General features: G+C 39.6%; 1 protein-coding gene across 6 annotated transcripts in view; it reads left to right on the top strand.

The window, feature by feature from the left end:
• Positions 1 to 16,218, top strand: part of CFAP91 (cilia and flagella associated protein 91) — a 65,469-nt gene that overhangs the window by 21,119 nt on the left and 28,132 nt on the right. For all 6 annotated transcript variants that reach the window (XM_017891540.1, XM_017891520.1, XM_017891509.1 and 3 more), the window contains 6 exons: positions 2,255 to 2,432; positions 6,361 to 6,518; positions 8,422 to 8,604; positions 9,609 to 9,751; positions 13,611 to 13,727; positions 15,481 to 15,552. In XM_017891540.1, coding sequence (XP_017747029.1) covers positions 2,255 to 2,432; positions 6,361 to 6,518; positions 8,422 to 8,604; positions 9,609 to 9,751; positions 13,611 to 13,727; positions 15,481 to 15,552 — 851 coding nt within the window. The remainder of the gene's footprint in view (positions 1 to 2,254; positions 2,433 to 6,360; positions 6,519 to 8,421; positions 8,605 to 9,608; positions 9,752 to 13,610; positions 13,728 to 15,480; positions 15,553 to 16,218) is intronic.

The following is a 16,218-nucleotide window of genomic DNA, read 5'->3' as shown; positions in this document are numbered from 1 at the left end:
AGTGGCTTACGCCTGTAATCCCAACACTTTGGGAGGCTGAGGCGGGCAGATCACCTGAGGTCAGGAGATCGCGATCACCCTGGCCAACATGGTGAAACCCCGTCTCTACTAAAAATACAAAAAAAATGAACCGGGCGTGGTGGCAGGTGCCTGTAATCCCAGCTACTAGGGAGGCTAAGGCAGGAGAATCACTTAAACTCGGGAAGCGGAGGTTGCAGTGAGCTGAGATCGCACCATTGCACTCCAGCTTGGGTGACAAGAATGAGATTTCGTCTCAAAAAAAAAAAAAGTGCTTGGCATAATAAAAGTGCTTAAGTAATGTTAGGTTTCATTATTATTATAATTCATAGACACATCAATTTGTATATAAAATGTTAAGATTGAATGGAAATCTACAAATTCCTTTTTGTGTTTACTTTGGGAAATGGGAGAAGGGAATGGGGCTCAATGTGGTAGTTAAAAGGTACATCGGCTTTATTTATAATGTTTCAATTTTTTATTAAAAAATGTAAAGTATATATGACAAAATGTGTACAGTTGTTAAGTCTGCATACTTACGGTATGATTTTCATAGTTTTTTTTAAAATTACTAAAGAAAATGCCATGCAAGACCCACAAAATAATATGTAGATACATATGTATACATATATACACATACATATATGTGGTGTTTTGTATACAGATTTATTTACTTCTTTATACATCTATAAAAATAAAAAGATGAGCTGGTAGTAATACTCCTCACTAAATGCATCATTGTGACTGCCTCTGGGAAGGTGATCAGAATGAGGAAGCAGAGTACAGAACTTTAGCCTTCTCTATAATACCCTAATTTTATTTTATTTTATTTTTATTTTTTATTTTTTGAGATGGAGTCTCGCTCTGTCCCCCAGGCTGGAGTGCAGTGGCGCGATCTCGGCTCACTGCAACCTCCACCTCCTAGGTTCAAGCCATTCTTCTGCTTCAGTCTCCCGAGTAGCTGGGATTACAGGCGCCTGCCACCACACCTGGCTAATACCCTAATATTAAAAACAAGAGATTGTGAATTCATATATTACTTATTTGCTTTCTAAAAGCATAAACATTACAAAAGATCTGAAATAAGACAAAATCTTAGGCATGCCCTACTGTACATGGTAAAATATGACTTGTGACTTATTTCCTTGGATTTTTCTGTATAATTATATTTTTAAATGAAAATAAAACAAAGATTGACTTATTGTGGTTCAGTGATCAAACAGGAAACTTGTTCCAGCCTCCCTTTCCTTTACTTGCTTTTGCAAGGCCACATTTAGAGGTGCTAGGCACCTAAGTGTGCTGGCATCCTCAAAACTTGATCCAGGGAGGCATACGTAGGTTTAGGTCTCAGCCAGTGCCTTGGAGCTGGTCAGGAAACATATCCAGCTGTCCCTATCCTCCTGCCTGACCTACGGGTATTGTGTCTTCGAATGCCTAAAGTTGGAGGTAAGAGATAGCCCTAAATTGTACATTCATTGTGGGGACAAAACCCAAAGATGGTGAATTCTCAGCTAGTGATTAGTGTCTTCATTTTCTGTTACTTTTTAAAAACAGTATTTGGCCAAGTGGCTCACACTTGTAATCCCAGCACTTTGGGAGGCTCAGGCGGGAGAATCGCTTGAACCCAGGAGTTTGAGACCAGCCTGGGCAACATGGTGAAACCTTGTCTCTACAAAAAAATCAAAATAAATTAGCCAGGTGTGGTGGAGCATGCCAGTAGTCCCAGCTACTTGAAGGCTGAGGTGGGGAGATCATTTGTGCCGGGGAGGTCAAGGCCTCAGTGAGCTGTAATCATACCACTCTACTCCAGCCTGGGCAACAGAGTGAGACCCTGACTCAAAAAAAATATGTATTTTTCAACTTTATCCAACAAATTCCCTATCCCATATTTTTCCCACCTCAGGAGTCTGAAAACGCCTTGTATTTCAGTATGTAAATTTGTTTATTACAGAGCATTCCACAATGTGATTATTCAGTAGTCCCTTAATATTCTCCAAATGCATTCCAGCATCTTACATGCAACTAAAATGTCTTATGGCGCAATTACTAACAAGAGGCAGTGGGGCACATATCACAAGCTGTGAGGCACTTCTGGAGGCTGTTCTAGATGTCATGTTATCCTGTCGTGGCCCTCGCATTTAGAGAAGAGGAAAGGAACTGACAGGGAGTTAATTATATAATGGGGGCTGTGTGGGTTGGCCCACTTGTTCCTAAGCTGTGCTGCTTCATCCTGCAGGTCGGGGTCTCCCAGCAGGACAAGCTGAGGTGGAGATGATAGAAAGAGCCCGCGAGAAGCGTGTTTGGGAGGCCACTCTCCCTGCTCTGAGTGACACCTCCCAGTTTGAGAAGAGGAGGAAGATGATGAATGAAATGGAGAGGAAGGAGTGGGCCTTCAGAGAGCAGGAGATTGAAAAGTAGGTTCTCTGTCACCCAGGCAACTGTTCCTGTACTGGTGGGAATAATGTTAATACTTTATATCTGCAAAGCATTCTCCCGAATGTATGGGTTGAAACGCAATCCTCAACATATAGAGATAGGAAATTGGGCTTCCGCTTCTTTCAGGAGCAGTCACATGCTTCTGATGTGGTCCAGAAGCTCTGTATACTTATCTCTCTAATAACATACAAACGTAGAATGCCCTCTGTGTGTGTGAAGAAGGTCAGCGTGGAACCCAGGTTTGAACAACTCCTGAAGGGCATCTCTGATTCTTCTTTTCCCTTTTCTCTTTGGTAGCTGTCTTAACTGTCACAGAATCCCACTAATTTCTGCAAAGCACCTTTCAAACTGTTGCTTCATGTTCATTCCCAGTGCCATTGTCCCAGTCCCTGGGCTTTCTTATCCCTTCAGACAGCCTTGGCACTAGTCCTAGCTCTTACCCACCCCCCCGATCCCACCCCCAAGACACTGTATTCACAGTCAGGATGCCTTGCGTTCTAGCTAGAGCTGATGGGCATTTCCTATTTAAAAGACAAATTATGGAATTCTTCCATTAAGAGATGCATTTATATAACAATATATATAAATAACAATATGCTGAGGTACTTGTGGTTGGATTTTCAATTATTTTAACTGATATATTTTCAGCAATGGACTTGTTGCTGATATGTGGAAATGATAAGAGATTATGAGGACCAAAAAATTATAACTCTCTAGCAAGAACAAAGGAAGGGCGTTTGCTGAGTTTGTCCTTTGTGCTAGGCTGTGCTGACGTACTTTATTGCTCATAGCAGTGCTACCAAGGACCCTTACACACAAGAGAGGGACCCAGAGAGTTAGAGACTCAGCTTGGTGCTAAATTTGGAATATGTTAATTTTTTGCAACACCTTCAGATTAAGCCTGAAGGCTTTGGGATGTTTTGATAAAAGCTTGCAATTTAATAAAAAAAAATAGTGTTTGGGGCAAAGTAGGTGTCAAATACCCAATCCTGTTGGCAGAAATTTAAATTTATTATTGTACTTTGGAAAGATACGTGTCTTTTCAAAAGGCATTGAAACTATTAAAAATGTATCTGGCCAGAGTGAAGGCGTCACCTGAGAAAGCGAGTACATTTGTTAAACTGAGGGCAATTTTAATACATGCATTTTGAGTCCCTTTTACGTGCTAGGCTCTGTGCTGTGAGCTGGGAAAACAGGGATGAATAGGAAACTGCTCTTCCTCACAGAGCTCCTTATGGTCCACCGGGGCAGGGGGAGCAGGGAAGGTGGACAAGGATGGGACAAAAGATCTTAGACCAACCCCTCTCAGGCTGCGCCTATCCGGTGATGTGCTGTTCTGTACAAAAAGTGCTTGGTGGAACCCAGGTGAAAGAACAGTTAGTTCTATTTAAGGTGGGTGATTTGAGAAAGAAAACTACTAAGAGGAGGTAGCTTCTGAACTGGGTTTTGAAGGGTAGGTAAGAAGCCATCAGGCTGATAGTAATATCAGACAGTCATATCAGAAACTATCAGGTAGACCAATACTTCAGAGGTGTTGGTCTGAGATCTTTTGCACCATCTCTTTGCCCATCTTCCTGCTCCTTCCTGCCCCAGTGAATTATAAGGAGCTCTGTCAATAATATCAGATTGACGATGATAATGATGATGATGATGATTAGTGGACTATAAGGAGCTCTGTCAATATCAGATGATAAGTGAATGGTAAGGAGCTCTGTCAAAAATAATAATAACAATAATATGATGATGCTGAGTGGATTATAAGCAGTTCTGTCAATGATATCAGATGAAGAAGAAGATATCTATAGAGCATGGAACACTTATAGAGGGCTTACTACCTACCAGATGATGCTCTAAGCATATAGATCTCAAAGTGTGGTCCACAGACCAGCAGCATCAACATTACCTTGGAACTTGGTAGAAATGCAGGTGATCAGGCCCCATCCCAGGACCTACTGAATCAGGGGTTGGGACCCAGCAATCCGTATCAGAACCTGTGCTCCAGATTATGCTGCACTCTGAAATTTGAGACTACTGTTAGAGCACTTTGTGTATACATTAACTCACTTAATGCTCACAACAACTTCATGGAGAGGGTACTATTATTCCCTCCACTTTACCATTGAAGAGATTGAGGTCAGTGGTGACATGGAAAATTGAACCTAGCATTTCTAACTCTAGAGAGAAAAGTCACTGGGGTGTGTGGCTTAGTTTTAAAAATGCCTACCTCTCCAGTGAGCTGAGATCACGCCACTGCACTCCAGCCTGGGCGACAGAGCGAGACTCCGTCTCACACACACACAGCGCCTACCTCTCCATTCTCATTTGTCACTACACTCTCACCCCTCTCAAGTGCATTCACTCTGAGAAACCCTGCCTGTGTGACATCTTGTTCTCCCTTCAGTCCTTTTGAGTTGAACATTCAGCTTCCCCTGCTGAGGCCCTGCTTTTCCCTTGTCAATGTGGCAGATCCCAATCCTGAGTTAACAGCTCCTCTAAGGAAGGCTTCCCCACCTGTTCCCTCTTTTCCCCCTGCCCTATCCTTTCTTCTTCCATGAAGAGTTTTCACTCTTCTAGCCTAGTATGTATCTCCTTGTGCTGGAAATGTTGGTTCATATGCCTATTCCACCAGAACAGTGCTTGTTGAGAGAAGGTGTTTTGTCTTGTACATCGTTGTTCCTGCCTGGCATATGGTGGGCACTTAATAAATATTTGGCAAATGAGTAAGTGAATAAATTCAGGTATGAATTTCTAAGCAGGAGTTAAATGTATGTTCAAATCTCTGTTTTAGGAAGGAAAACCTTGACAGCTGGGTGGAGCAAAGATTGGAAGGAGGACAGACTAGCAGCTAGGAGTCCATGTTAGGAGTGAGATGACCAGACATGAGCTAGGGAATACAAGAAGCATTTACGAGGAGAGATCCTTAGCAGCGGGAAGAAGGTGTAAGAGGGGCAGACTTCTGGGGGAACAAATGAGTAGGGTTTTGTTTTGTTTTTTAATTGTCAAGGGGTAGCTGGAGATTCAAATAGATGGAAATTCTGGTTCAGAAATATCTAAGCTGGGCTGGACGTGGTGGCTCACGCCTGTAATCCCAGCACTTTGGGAGGCCAAGGTGGGATCACTTGAGGCCAGGGGTTAGAGACCAGCCTGGGCAATGTAGTGAAAGTCCATCTGTACTAAAAATACAAAAATTAGCCAGGTGTGTTGGTGGGCACCTGTAGTCCCAGCTACTCGGGAGGCTGAAGCATGAAAACCGCTTGAACCCAGGAGGCAGAGGCTGCAGTGAGCTTAGATCAGGCGACTGCACTCCAGCCTGGGCAACAGAGCGAGACTCTGTCTCAGAAATAAAGAAAGAAAAAAGAAATATCTAAGCTGGAGGTACAGATTACAAAGTCATCTGTGCATTGTTGGATGCACATGAGCAAGGTAGCCCAAGGAGAACAAGTTGAAGGTAGGGGGAAAAGAAAGATTTGTTGAGTACCTATTATATGCCAGGCACTGGCATTTTTACCTCATTCCTTAGGACAGCATGCCAGAACCACATTTCCTCTTCACTCCCCCTATTACATAACCCTCCAGGAATACCACTCGACCTGGCACTGTGCACAAACCTCTTACTGTTCCTTTAGGCCCATCTGGCTAGAGAGCCCTTCTTTTACCCCATCTGCCTGGCATACTCTTCTTCATCCTTGAGAACTACACCCATATATATTCCTATTATATAGAGAGTCTCTATTGAGTGCCACCCCCACGCCCTCAATTCATCTGTCATACTTTTGCCAGAGTGGTCTTTTGACAATACATGAACATGATACCAGCCCACAGAGAAGAGCGTGTCTGTGGCAGCCGTTCCTTTGCTCTCCGTTTGAGATGCCATATGCTTCTTTATGTTTTGTAATTTACTTGAAGACTGCAGGAGATTCGCCTGGAAGTTCTAAAAGAGCTATTGAGGAAGCGTGAAGAGAATCAGAATGAAGTGAATATGAAGCACTTGAATGCACGGTGGTCTAAACTGCAGGAGGCAAAAGAGGCAAAAATGGCAAAAATTCAGCGCACACATGTATCAAGTAATGGTGTAGTATGAACAATGAAGACAGTGGAAAAGTGGGCTTTGCTTTGGATCTTTGACCAAACCTGACTTAACTATGATATAATTCTGTGTTGGTCCTGGGAATCACATAGGTAAGGGCTGAGAGATGAGTTATTTCTTAAAGGTAGAAGAGTGGAGGAAATTCCTTTACTAAGAAAATCAAGTGATGGTGTCCTAACAGGTAATCAAGTTATTGAGATAATGTGTGTGTGTGTGTATGTGTATATGTGTGTCTATATGTGTGTGTGGTGGGATAGGTGTTAGGTTCCCCATATTCATGGTCCACAGCCCTGGATAAAGAGCCCTGTTTCTTACCCTTTCTTCATTTTGCCCTTAAAGGTGGCATTTTAGACATCCTTTTTCCTAATCACCTTGCCACAAGAAATTTTAATACCACATATATAACATATGTATGTTTACGTACTATACGTATATCTATACTTTATACATGAAAAGAGGAAGTATATGATTTATTATTTTTATTCAGTGCAAGATTAAGAATGACTGAATTAAAGATTCAAGTTAAATTTATATTTTAAAAATTTAAGGCCAAGAGAGGTAGCTCACGCCTGTAATTCCAGCACTTTGGGAGGCTGAGGTGGGAGGATTGCTTAAGGCTAGAAGTTCAAGACCAGCCTGAGCAACGTAGTGAGACCCCATCTCTACAAATTTTTTTAAAAACTTAGCCAGATGTGGTGGTACACATCTGTAGTCATAGCTACTTGGAGGCTGAGGTGGGAGGATGGCTTAAGCCCAGGAGCTCAAGGCTACAGTGAGTTATGATTGTACCACTGCACTCCAGCCTGGGTGATAGAGACCTTGTCTCAAAATAAATAAATAAATAGTATCAATTACATGTGCAGACTATATATGCACTCATTCACAATATAATCACATTTTTAAAAATCATCCAAAGCTTTTTTCTAACAAAAATAAAAAATCACAAAACAAATTATTGCTTAAAATTATGTTTAGTGAACTTAAATTTTAACTTTTTCTTGATGTGAGAAAAGAGCACTTAACTGCCAGATATTTATTTAGATATGATCAGCATTTTTTTCAGTACTTGGCATAACTAATGATAGATCTGACTTTTGTAGGCGAATAATAAAATTTAAATCATTTTCACTTAATTCTAAAACCCAAGTCATACCCAAAAGTGCTGAGGATCAAACATAAACAACATTCCCAAGACAGCAGTGGCACACAGGCCCCCTCTTGCAGCATGACGTCACGATCTTGTGATAAGATTTTTACTCCCGTTGAAAATGCACAATGCAGAGCCACCAAAGGGGCTTGGGTCTGTGATGGGATCTGAGAGAAAAGGAGCACAGGAGGTGGTGAGCATGACTCTTTAGATGAGTATACTTCTCGTGTGCACAGTTGAGCCTTTCCCTCTGACTGCCAAACAATTCAGAAAGCTGTAAGCTGGGACAGTCTTTGGTTTATTTTGGTGTTAACCAAGATGAACCTATAGTCTTTGCTTTTGATTATTCTTGTAGGGAGAATAATTCCCTAGTTCCCCCACTGAACATGTATTTTCCAGTTGCTTTGAGTTTCATTCATTTAACAAACTTTTACTGAATACCTCTTCTTGGCCTGAAGTTTGAAATGCAATTATAAAATATTTTTGATGAGTACCGATTGAGGGCACTAGCTGATTCTGCTTCTGTGACTCCTGCCTGTCTCATGACAATCTGGGCCACACAGATGGCAGACCTCTGTTTTTAGTGTTACATTCTGGCTGTCGTGAGTCATCATGAAATTCATTCATTTCAATAGCTTCTCTGTGAATAACACTAAAATTGGCTTACTCTTCTGCATTTGTATAATTCAGAACAATATTTTGGAGATAGTCATGGAGGAATGTTTTATTTCAGCAATCAGAAAACTTGCAGGAAAGGGAAAGAACATAGAAGGGAAGTTGGAGAGAAGAAATATCATCAAGGATTATTCTGATTATGCATCACAGGTCTATGGACCTCTGTCGCGTCTTGGGTGTTTCCCAGACAATAACTCAGAGGACTTTGTAGTAAAAAACTACTATCTCAACACCTATGAAGGTAAGCAATTTACATAATTAGAAATCCAGTATAAGAAGGTTGTCTCAGAAATATGAGCAAATATACAAAATGTAGAAATTTAGATTAAAAGCTAAGCGGTAAAAATATTTGCAGTAAACACTGATGAACAGGTTTAACATTATTAACGTGAGTTCATACAAACCAATAAAAACTACTAAGACCCAAATAAATAAATAGACACACTATAGAACACACAAACAGACACACTATAGTCCTTGCTATAGAATGGTTCAGCAAGGACTAAGTTCAGTTAGCTACTAACTAAAATGTTAAAAAATGTTTAATGTCACTAATAATCAAAGTTATTTAACAATGAAATAGAGAAAACTTTTATACCAGGTTTTTGAAGCGAACAAAAAATATGTATAATGAAATCAACCCTTTACAAAGAAATCTCAAAAAACTAGTGAGCAAGAGGATGGGGAACCAGGGGATAAGTTCATGGAGAGGGCTATACCTCTTATGAAGTTCAAAAAAGGCTTATTTAGTTATTTAATTTCACTGACAAGTTGAAGTATCATATGGCCAAGAGCACAAGTTGCTGGTTACACTGCTGAACTTGTAGCTCTGGCTGGCCATCTCTATTTAATATTTTATTAAAATATGTAATATTTTAATAAATATTACAATTTATTAAAATGTAATAAATTGATGAACGTCTACTTTAGAAGGGTGGCACTACATATCATAGAATCATTAATTTTCTGTTGATGATTATTGTGGAATTGCTACTTTTTTGTAGGGCAATAGTTTCATTTTAGAATGCATTTCTCATTGTACAGTCTAAGTCACTGAGAATATGAGTTAATTATATGGAAATGTGCTATTACATTTCGGGGACACTTCATTCTATTATATGAGATACACCCTCTCAATAATTCTAATGAAACTGCTTGGCAAACAGCTACAAAAGTTAACAATATACCTTAAAAATAATAAACGTAAGCACTGGATACTAAAAAGCATGTACTTCCTTCTCATAGGATTAGTCGAACTTGAGTCATGTCTCCCAGATTTTGTGACACAACCCCGAATCAGAGCTCCAAAACCTAAAGTCATTACCACCAAAGCTGGTTTTCTGAAGAGGGCAGCAAGGTTGGACTATGAGTTGGCAGAGGTTCATAAGGTATAATCATTATCTGGAGGACAAAATGCTTCTAATGTGATTTTTGCAGATAAATGTTACACTCCAAAAATTGCAGCAATGTCCAGTAGGTCAAACATAGACCTACATTCTCTGCTCTGCAGTTTTTTGAGGTTGCCCATGCTGTGCTGAACCAATATGTGTATTTCCCCTCATTTCACACTTCAGGAAACTTCTTGGAGATTATTTTCCCCGTTTGCAGAAATCATATTACTTTCTGAAAGCGTTTTCAACTTGGATCTCTATATAAAATCTGACACCATACTAAGGTGTAGCAAGTTTCTATTGTTGGTGTTAATAGCTGTAATAGGCCTGATTTTCTCCCTTTTGTGTTCATGTGATTAGGGCATATGAAGAAAAAGAGTTATGTTCAACTCCTTTCTCATCTAGTTAAAGCTCTAAAGGAAAATGTGTGATGGCCTTCCTCAGGATCCACAGCATGTCAGCCACCAGCTGGGCTTTCCCTTTTGGTAGCTGGACTGCAGGTGTACAGAATCTGTGGTTTATGCTGGTGGTGCTCATTCTTTCCTGTGCATCAGAATCTCATGGAGGACTTGTTAAGACACATGCAGCTGGGCCCCATCCCCAGAGTTTCTGATTGAGTAGGTCTGAGGTAGGGCTGGAGTATTTGCCTTTTTGATAAGTTTCCCGGTGCTGCTGCTGCTGCTGTTCCAGGAACCACACTTCAAGTCCCACTGGTTTATGATATGCTTTAATCACTGGCCCATTCATGTTTGTTCAGTTGATTTTAGTAGTTAATAAAGATTGATGGTAACCTATCCTCAAAACAGGACCTTAACAGTAATTTATGTATATCGAGATGATTCTTTCTCACCTCATCCCCATTCCCCCATCTCCTTTTACCCATCCTGAATGCTGTGTTCATCATTCTCTCACTTTCTGTTAAGATTTTTTATAGATTCTTTTTATTAAGTTATGGAAGTTCCCTTCTATTCTTAATTTACTAAAACCTTTAATCATGTGTTTATGTTGAATTTTATCAAATGTTTATCTCTATCACACAATTTTTATATATGTTATTTTTTAAATTATTGTAGCAACATTTATAATTGTTTGCAAATGTTAATCTATCCTTGCATGCCTGGGAAGAACCTGCCTTGGTCAAAGCATACAGCTTATTTTCAATACCTTGTTGGATTTGGTTTACTCATATGTTGATCAGGATTTTGCTTCTACATTCATGAGTGAAATGGCCTTCTTGTTTTTCTTTCTCATTTTGACTGTGTATGGGGTTGGTGTTATAATTATGCAGGTCTCCTGAAATTAACTGAGGAATATTCCTTCCTTTTTCTTTTTTGAGAAGAGTTTAAATAAGATTGGGATGATCTGTTCCTTCAGTTTGGTAGACTATGCATATGAAATTATCTGGGACTAATGTTTTCTTCATAGGAAAAATTTTAACCACTACTTCAATTTCTTTACAACTTGTAGAACTCCTCTCAATTATTTTTGGTAAATTTTTTTAAATAAATTTCATTTCACCTACCTTTTCAATTTTTTTGGGCATATGATTGTTGGTAGTATTGTTTTATAATCTTTTAAATGTTTATTTTATCTTATTCATGTCTACTTTTTTTCATTTACAATATTGTTTATTTATGCCTTAACTCTTTTCCTTAATCAGGTTTACTGAAGGCTTGCTTATTTTCTTAGTATTTATGTTTCCAAACAATGAACTTTTGATTTTGTTGATTTCCTGTATTACATGTTTTTTTAATCACATTAATTTCTACTCCTATATTTATTCTATATTTCTTTCTACTTTCTTAGGGTTTGTTTCACAGGTCTTTTCTTAAATTGTACATGTAGCTCATCAGTTTCAGGCATTCATCTGTTTTATATAAGTATTTTAGGTTAAACATTTCCTTCAAAATGCTGACTTTTGGTACACTTCATTAGTTTTGATATGTAGTATTTATCATTCTTAATATCTAATATCTAATATCAGAAAAACCATTATGATTTTTTAACCTGTATTTAATAGTGTGTTTTAAAATTTCCAAATATGCAGGAATTTTAACTCATTTTCTCATTAACCTCTACCTCAATTGCGTTGTGATCAGAAGTCATCGTCTGTGTGGTACCTATCCTTTGAAATTTCATGAGGCTTGCTTTGTGGACCAGTATATGATTATACATATAAAATAATAAAATACACCTTCAAATAACACAATGCCACTTCATGGGTAGAGTGGACACCTTAGAGCAGATTATTCCCAACTCCTTCTTCCCATCCCTGTGATGTTCCTGTCATTCATTTCACTCATCCAAATGCTATAATCAGCCAATACATTTTACTTTTATTGCTTTAGCTAGCAGTTATCTTTTAGCTCAATTAAAAATAAAAAAACAATATAATTTATTTATTCCTTCTCTTCTGCTCTTCTTATACTTATATCGATCTAAGTTTTTGATCTATACCATTTTTCACCCACCTGAAGAACTTTTTTTTTTTAATCATTTCTTGCAGGGAAGGTCTGCTGGCCATGAATTCCTTCAGTCTTTGTTTGCCCGCTTTATTTTGGGGAGCGGGGGGAATGTAATTCGCATACAATAAAATCCCCCTTTTAAAATATATAATTCAGTAGTTTTTAGCATATTCACAAGTCTGTGCAACCATCACCACTATCTAATTCCAGAATATTTTCGTCATCCCCAAAACAAACCCCATGCCTAATAGTGCTCAATTCCAATTCCCTCTTCCCCTCAGCCCCTGGCAACCACTTTCCTTTTTGCTTTTTTGGTGGAGTCGCTCTCAGTCGCCCAGGCTGGAGTGCAGTGGCATGATCTTGGCTCACTGCCAGCTCTGCCTCCTGGATTCATACCATTCTCCTGCCTCAGCCTCCCAAGTAGCTGGGACTACAGGCGCCCGCCACCATGCCCGGCTGACTTTTTGTAATTTTAGTAGAGACGGGGTTTCACCGTGTTAGCGAGAATGGTCTCGATCTACTGACCTCGTGATCCACCCACCTTGGCCTCCCACAGTGCTGGGACTACAGGCTTGAGCCACTGTGCCTGGCCTATTCTACTTTCTTTTTATGGATTTGCCAATTCTGGACATTTCATATACATGGAATCATGCAGTATATGGCCTTTTGCGTCTGGCTTCTTTCACTTAGCATAGCGTTTTTAAGGTTCATCCAGGTTTTAATACATCTCAGTACTTCATTCTTTTTTTATGATTGTGTAACATTCCATTGTGTGGATATACCACATTTTATTTCTTTACTCATCATTTGATGAATCCGCCAAGAATATAACCATGTTTAGTCAGTGGTTAACTTTTTTTTTTTTTTTTTTTTTTTTTTTTGAGATGGAGTTTTGCTCTTGTTGCCCAGGCTGGAGTGCAATGGCGCGATCTCAGCTCACTGCAACTTCTGCCTCCCAGGTTCAAGTGATTCTCCTGCCTCAGCCTCCCGAGTAGCTGGGATTACAGGCATGCACCACCATGCCCGGCTAATTCTGTATTTTTAGTGGAGACAGGATTTCTGTTGGTCAGGTTGGTTGGTTAACGTATTTTTAGGAATATCGTAGCACCTCCTGGGAGATACACACATTCTTGGTAGTGTTTCTCAAACTGACCTAGCATCACCATAGAGAATATTAATATTCTGATTAATATTTATATCTGTGACCTAGATCTGGTAATGAAGGAAAATATAGGGTACAATATATGTTATTCAGGTGATGGGTATGCTAAAAGCCTAGGTTTCACCATTATGTAATATATTCATGTAAAAAACTGCACTTTTACCCTGTAAATTTATGCAAATTTTTGTTAAAAAAAAATAAGAGATTCTATTAATTGGCATTATTTCAGGCACTGTTGGATAAGAAAAATAAAGTTCTTGAAGCCAGGAAACCCCCTCGCTTCCTTCAGAGAAACCCAATACCTCAACCTCGGCTTCCAACTCCAACCTTGGAAATGACTTCCAATGTAAGTTGGAAACTTTTTAGTTGAAATGCTAAATTCAATATCATTGTCAGCTTATTCTTAGGATAGTTTAGCTTAAAGCAAATCTAATTTAGCAGTGTTAGTTTCCTAAGCTCTAACTTAAATATTGTCTTTATTCTTATGTAGCAAACATCAGACACACACAAAACAAACGAGATGAAATGAAATCTAAACCCAGTCCTTTTCAAAATAAAACACAATTTAAAAAATCTTTCCATGAAAAATCAGCATCAGAAGGTAGTGCTCATGTATATGAAACAGAAAAAGAAGATTGAGTGATGATCAGTTACCATAACTATCTTCCCATATGAAGAGATGGCTGATGACTGTTGGAGTCGAAGAGGAACGAAATGCCAGAGGTGTCATCAAGATAGGCTTGCTTCTGGGGTGGGAATGACTCAAAGGGCCCTGCCCAGGGCCACATCTCACCAGACTCAATTTGAGCAAGGTAGCAGAGTTGGTTAGGATTTAGACGACTGACTCAGACTAAACAAATCCACAGGAAACTGTTAGAGATGCCATGTTGCAAATTTATTACTTTATGGAGAGAACCATAACTGCCTACTAGATCAGGCTGTTCCTCTTGGCGGGTCAGCACGTTATCTCTCAATATAGGACAGTCCTCACAAGAAGCCAAATTGTATTCAGAAGGCTGGTGTGTTCCTTGGCTGAGGGCAGGTGTTGGTGGGAGACCACACTAACCCCTGTTACTCCCTCTGATGAGTGGCTCCTGCAGAGGGACCAGAAAGCTCCCACCAGCTGGCTGGGATGTGCTGCTGGGTAACATTCTCTTTTCTAGACTTTGTGCAGGCCTTTGGTTGACAGATTGTCTTTTTTTTTTTTTTTTTTTGGAGACAGAATCTCGCTCTGTCACCCAGGCTGGAGTGCAGTGGTACAATCTTGGCTCACTGCAGCCTCTGCCTCCTGGGTTCAAGTGATTCTCTTGCTTCAGCCTCATGAGTAGCTGGGACTACAGGCGTGTGTCATCACGCCCAGCTAATTTTTGTAGCTTTAGTAGAGACGGGGTGTCGCCACGTTGGCCAGGCTGGTCTCAAACTCTTGACCTCAGGTGATCCACCTGCCCCAGCCTCCCAAAGTGCTAGGATCACAGACGTGAGCCACTGCACCCAGCCTGACACATTGTCTTTCATGTGTGTTAATGTCATCGATTAGACTGCTGTTTTCTTTTTACATTCAAAGGAACCTTAATTAGATTTCCAGACCCTGCTTTTTCTGCTTTGGACACACAGTTTTAAGATGATTTTTATAATGGTTAACCTTGTCTCTTATATTCTGATTTTATCAGCATAGCTGAATTCTTGTGAGAAGTACCTTACTCTGACAATAGACTAGGTGTATTTTTGTCTACTGATGATCAAACATGAAAAATCCTATTGCAAAATGATGTTATCAGCAATACTTGTTGCTTCAAGAAAGATTTTGTTGGAAAGGAATATAAGGAAATGAAAGTGGCTTCATTTGTAGGGATAGCATGGCAGGGCGTGAATTTTTTGCTTGTAAGATGGTTTGTTAATGATGAAAAATAATGAATTTTAATGTAAGTAACATTAAAATAGTATATGTTCAATAAGAGCAGGGACCATGTTTTATTTCTCTTTAAATCTTTTCGGCATCTGGCACAGTCTGTTTTGCTTGAAATAAGTCTTCAAAAGAATATTTGATGCTTGGACTACTGCAGTTCTCAAGCTGCTTGGTTCTCCCTTTGTTCTTTTAGGAAGAAGAAGAAATAGAAATGGCTGTGATCTACCTTCAAAAGTTACTCCGGGGCAGAGTCGTTCAGAACATGGTGTGTAGGTCCAACCATTGGCCCTGCGTTTCTCTTTTGAGAATAATTTTTTTAGAATGCGTATGTGCTTGGTTCCTTGGAGTGAATTCTCTTTTGCACCCTGCTATCCTATTCAGCTAAACTCTTAAACTGACTGCCCATTTCCTTCTGATGTCCCATTTCCTTCTGGTGGCATCGTTTGTCCAGGTGGGTGGCACAGTGTCAAGGAGAGAGGCAGGAAGGACCTACCTGCTATTTGCCATGGTTGTAACTAAGGCAGTGTGAAACTGACTTCTTCCTTGGAATTGTTAAATCCATACATTTTCTCACCTGAATTTTGGCTATTTAAGCATTATCAACCAGGTGGATTCCATAATTTTTCACATAGTCATAATACAATTATTTGAGTTTGCGTATGTCTGGCGATACCTACATTATAAATGAAATAGCTAAATAATGAACTATGGTTTCGAACCCTTACTATATGCCCACACTATTTATTCTTTGCACTACATGTATTGTCTCATTTTTTTTCCTATCCATAATCTCATTTTACAGGCAAGTAATATGAGTCTGAGGGAGATATAGTTATCTGCCAGCAAATTCCGCTCTGGTCTTCCTGACTGTAAAGCCTCAGCCAGATTATTTGTGTTGCTGGAGCAGGCACACTTCACGTAAAAAATGGAC

This window comes from Rhinopithecus bieti, unplaced genomic scaffold (genome assembly GCF_001698545.2).
Source record: "Rhinopithecus bieti isolate Rb0 unplaced genomic scaffold, ASM169854v2 scaffold_759, whole genome shotgun sequence".
NCBI lineage: Eukaryota > Metazoa > Chordata > Mammalia > Primates > Cercopithecidae > Rhinopithecus > Rhinopithecus bieti.
Note: the sequence above shows the minus strand (reverse complement) of the source record. Positions and strands in the feature narration are given on the sequence as shown.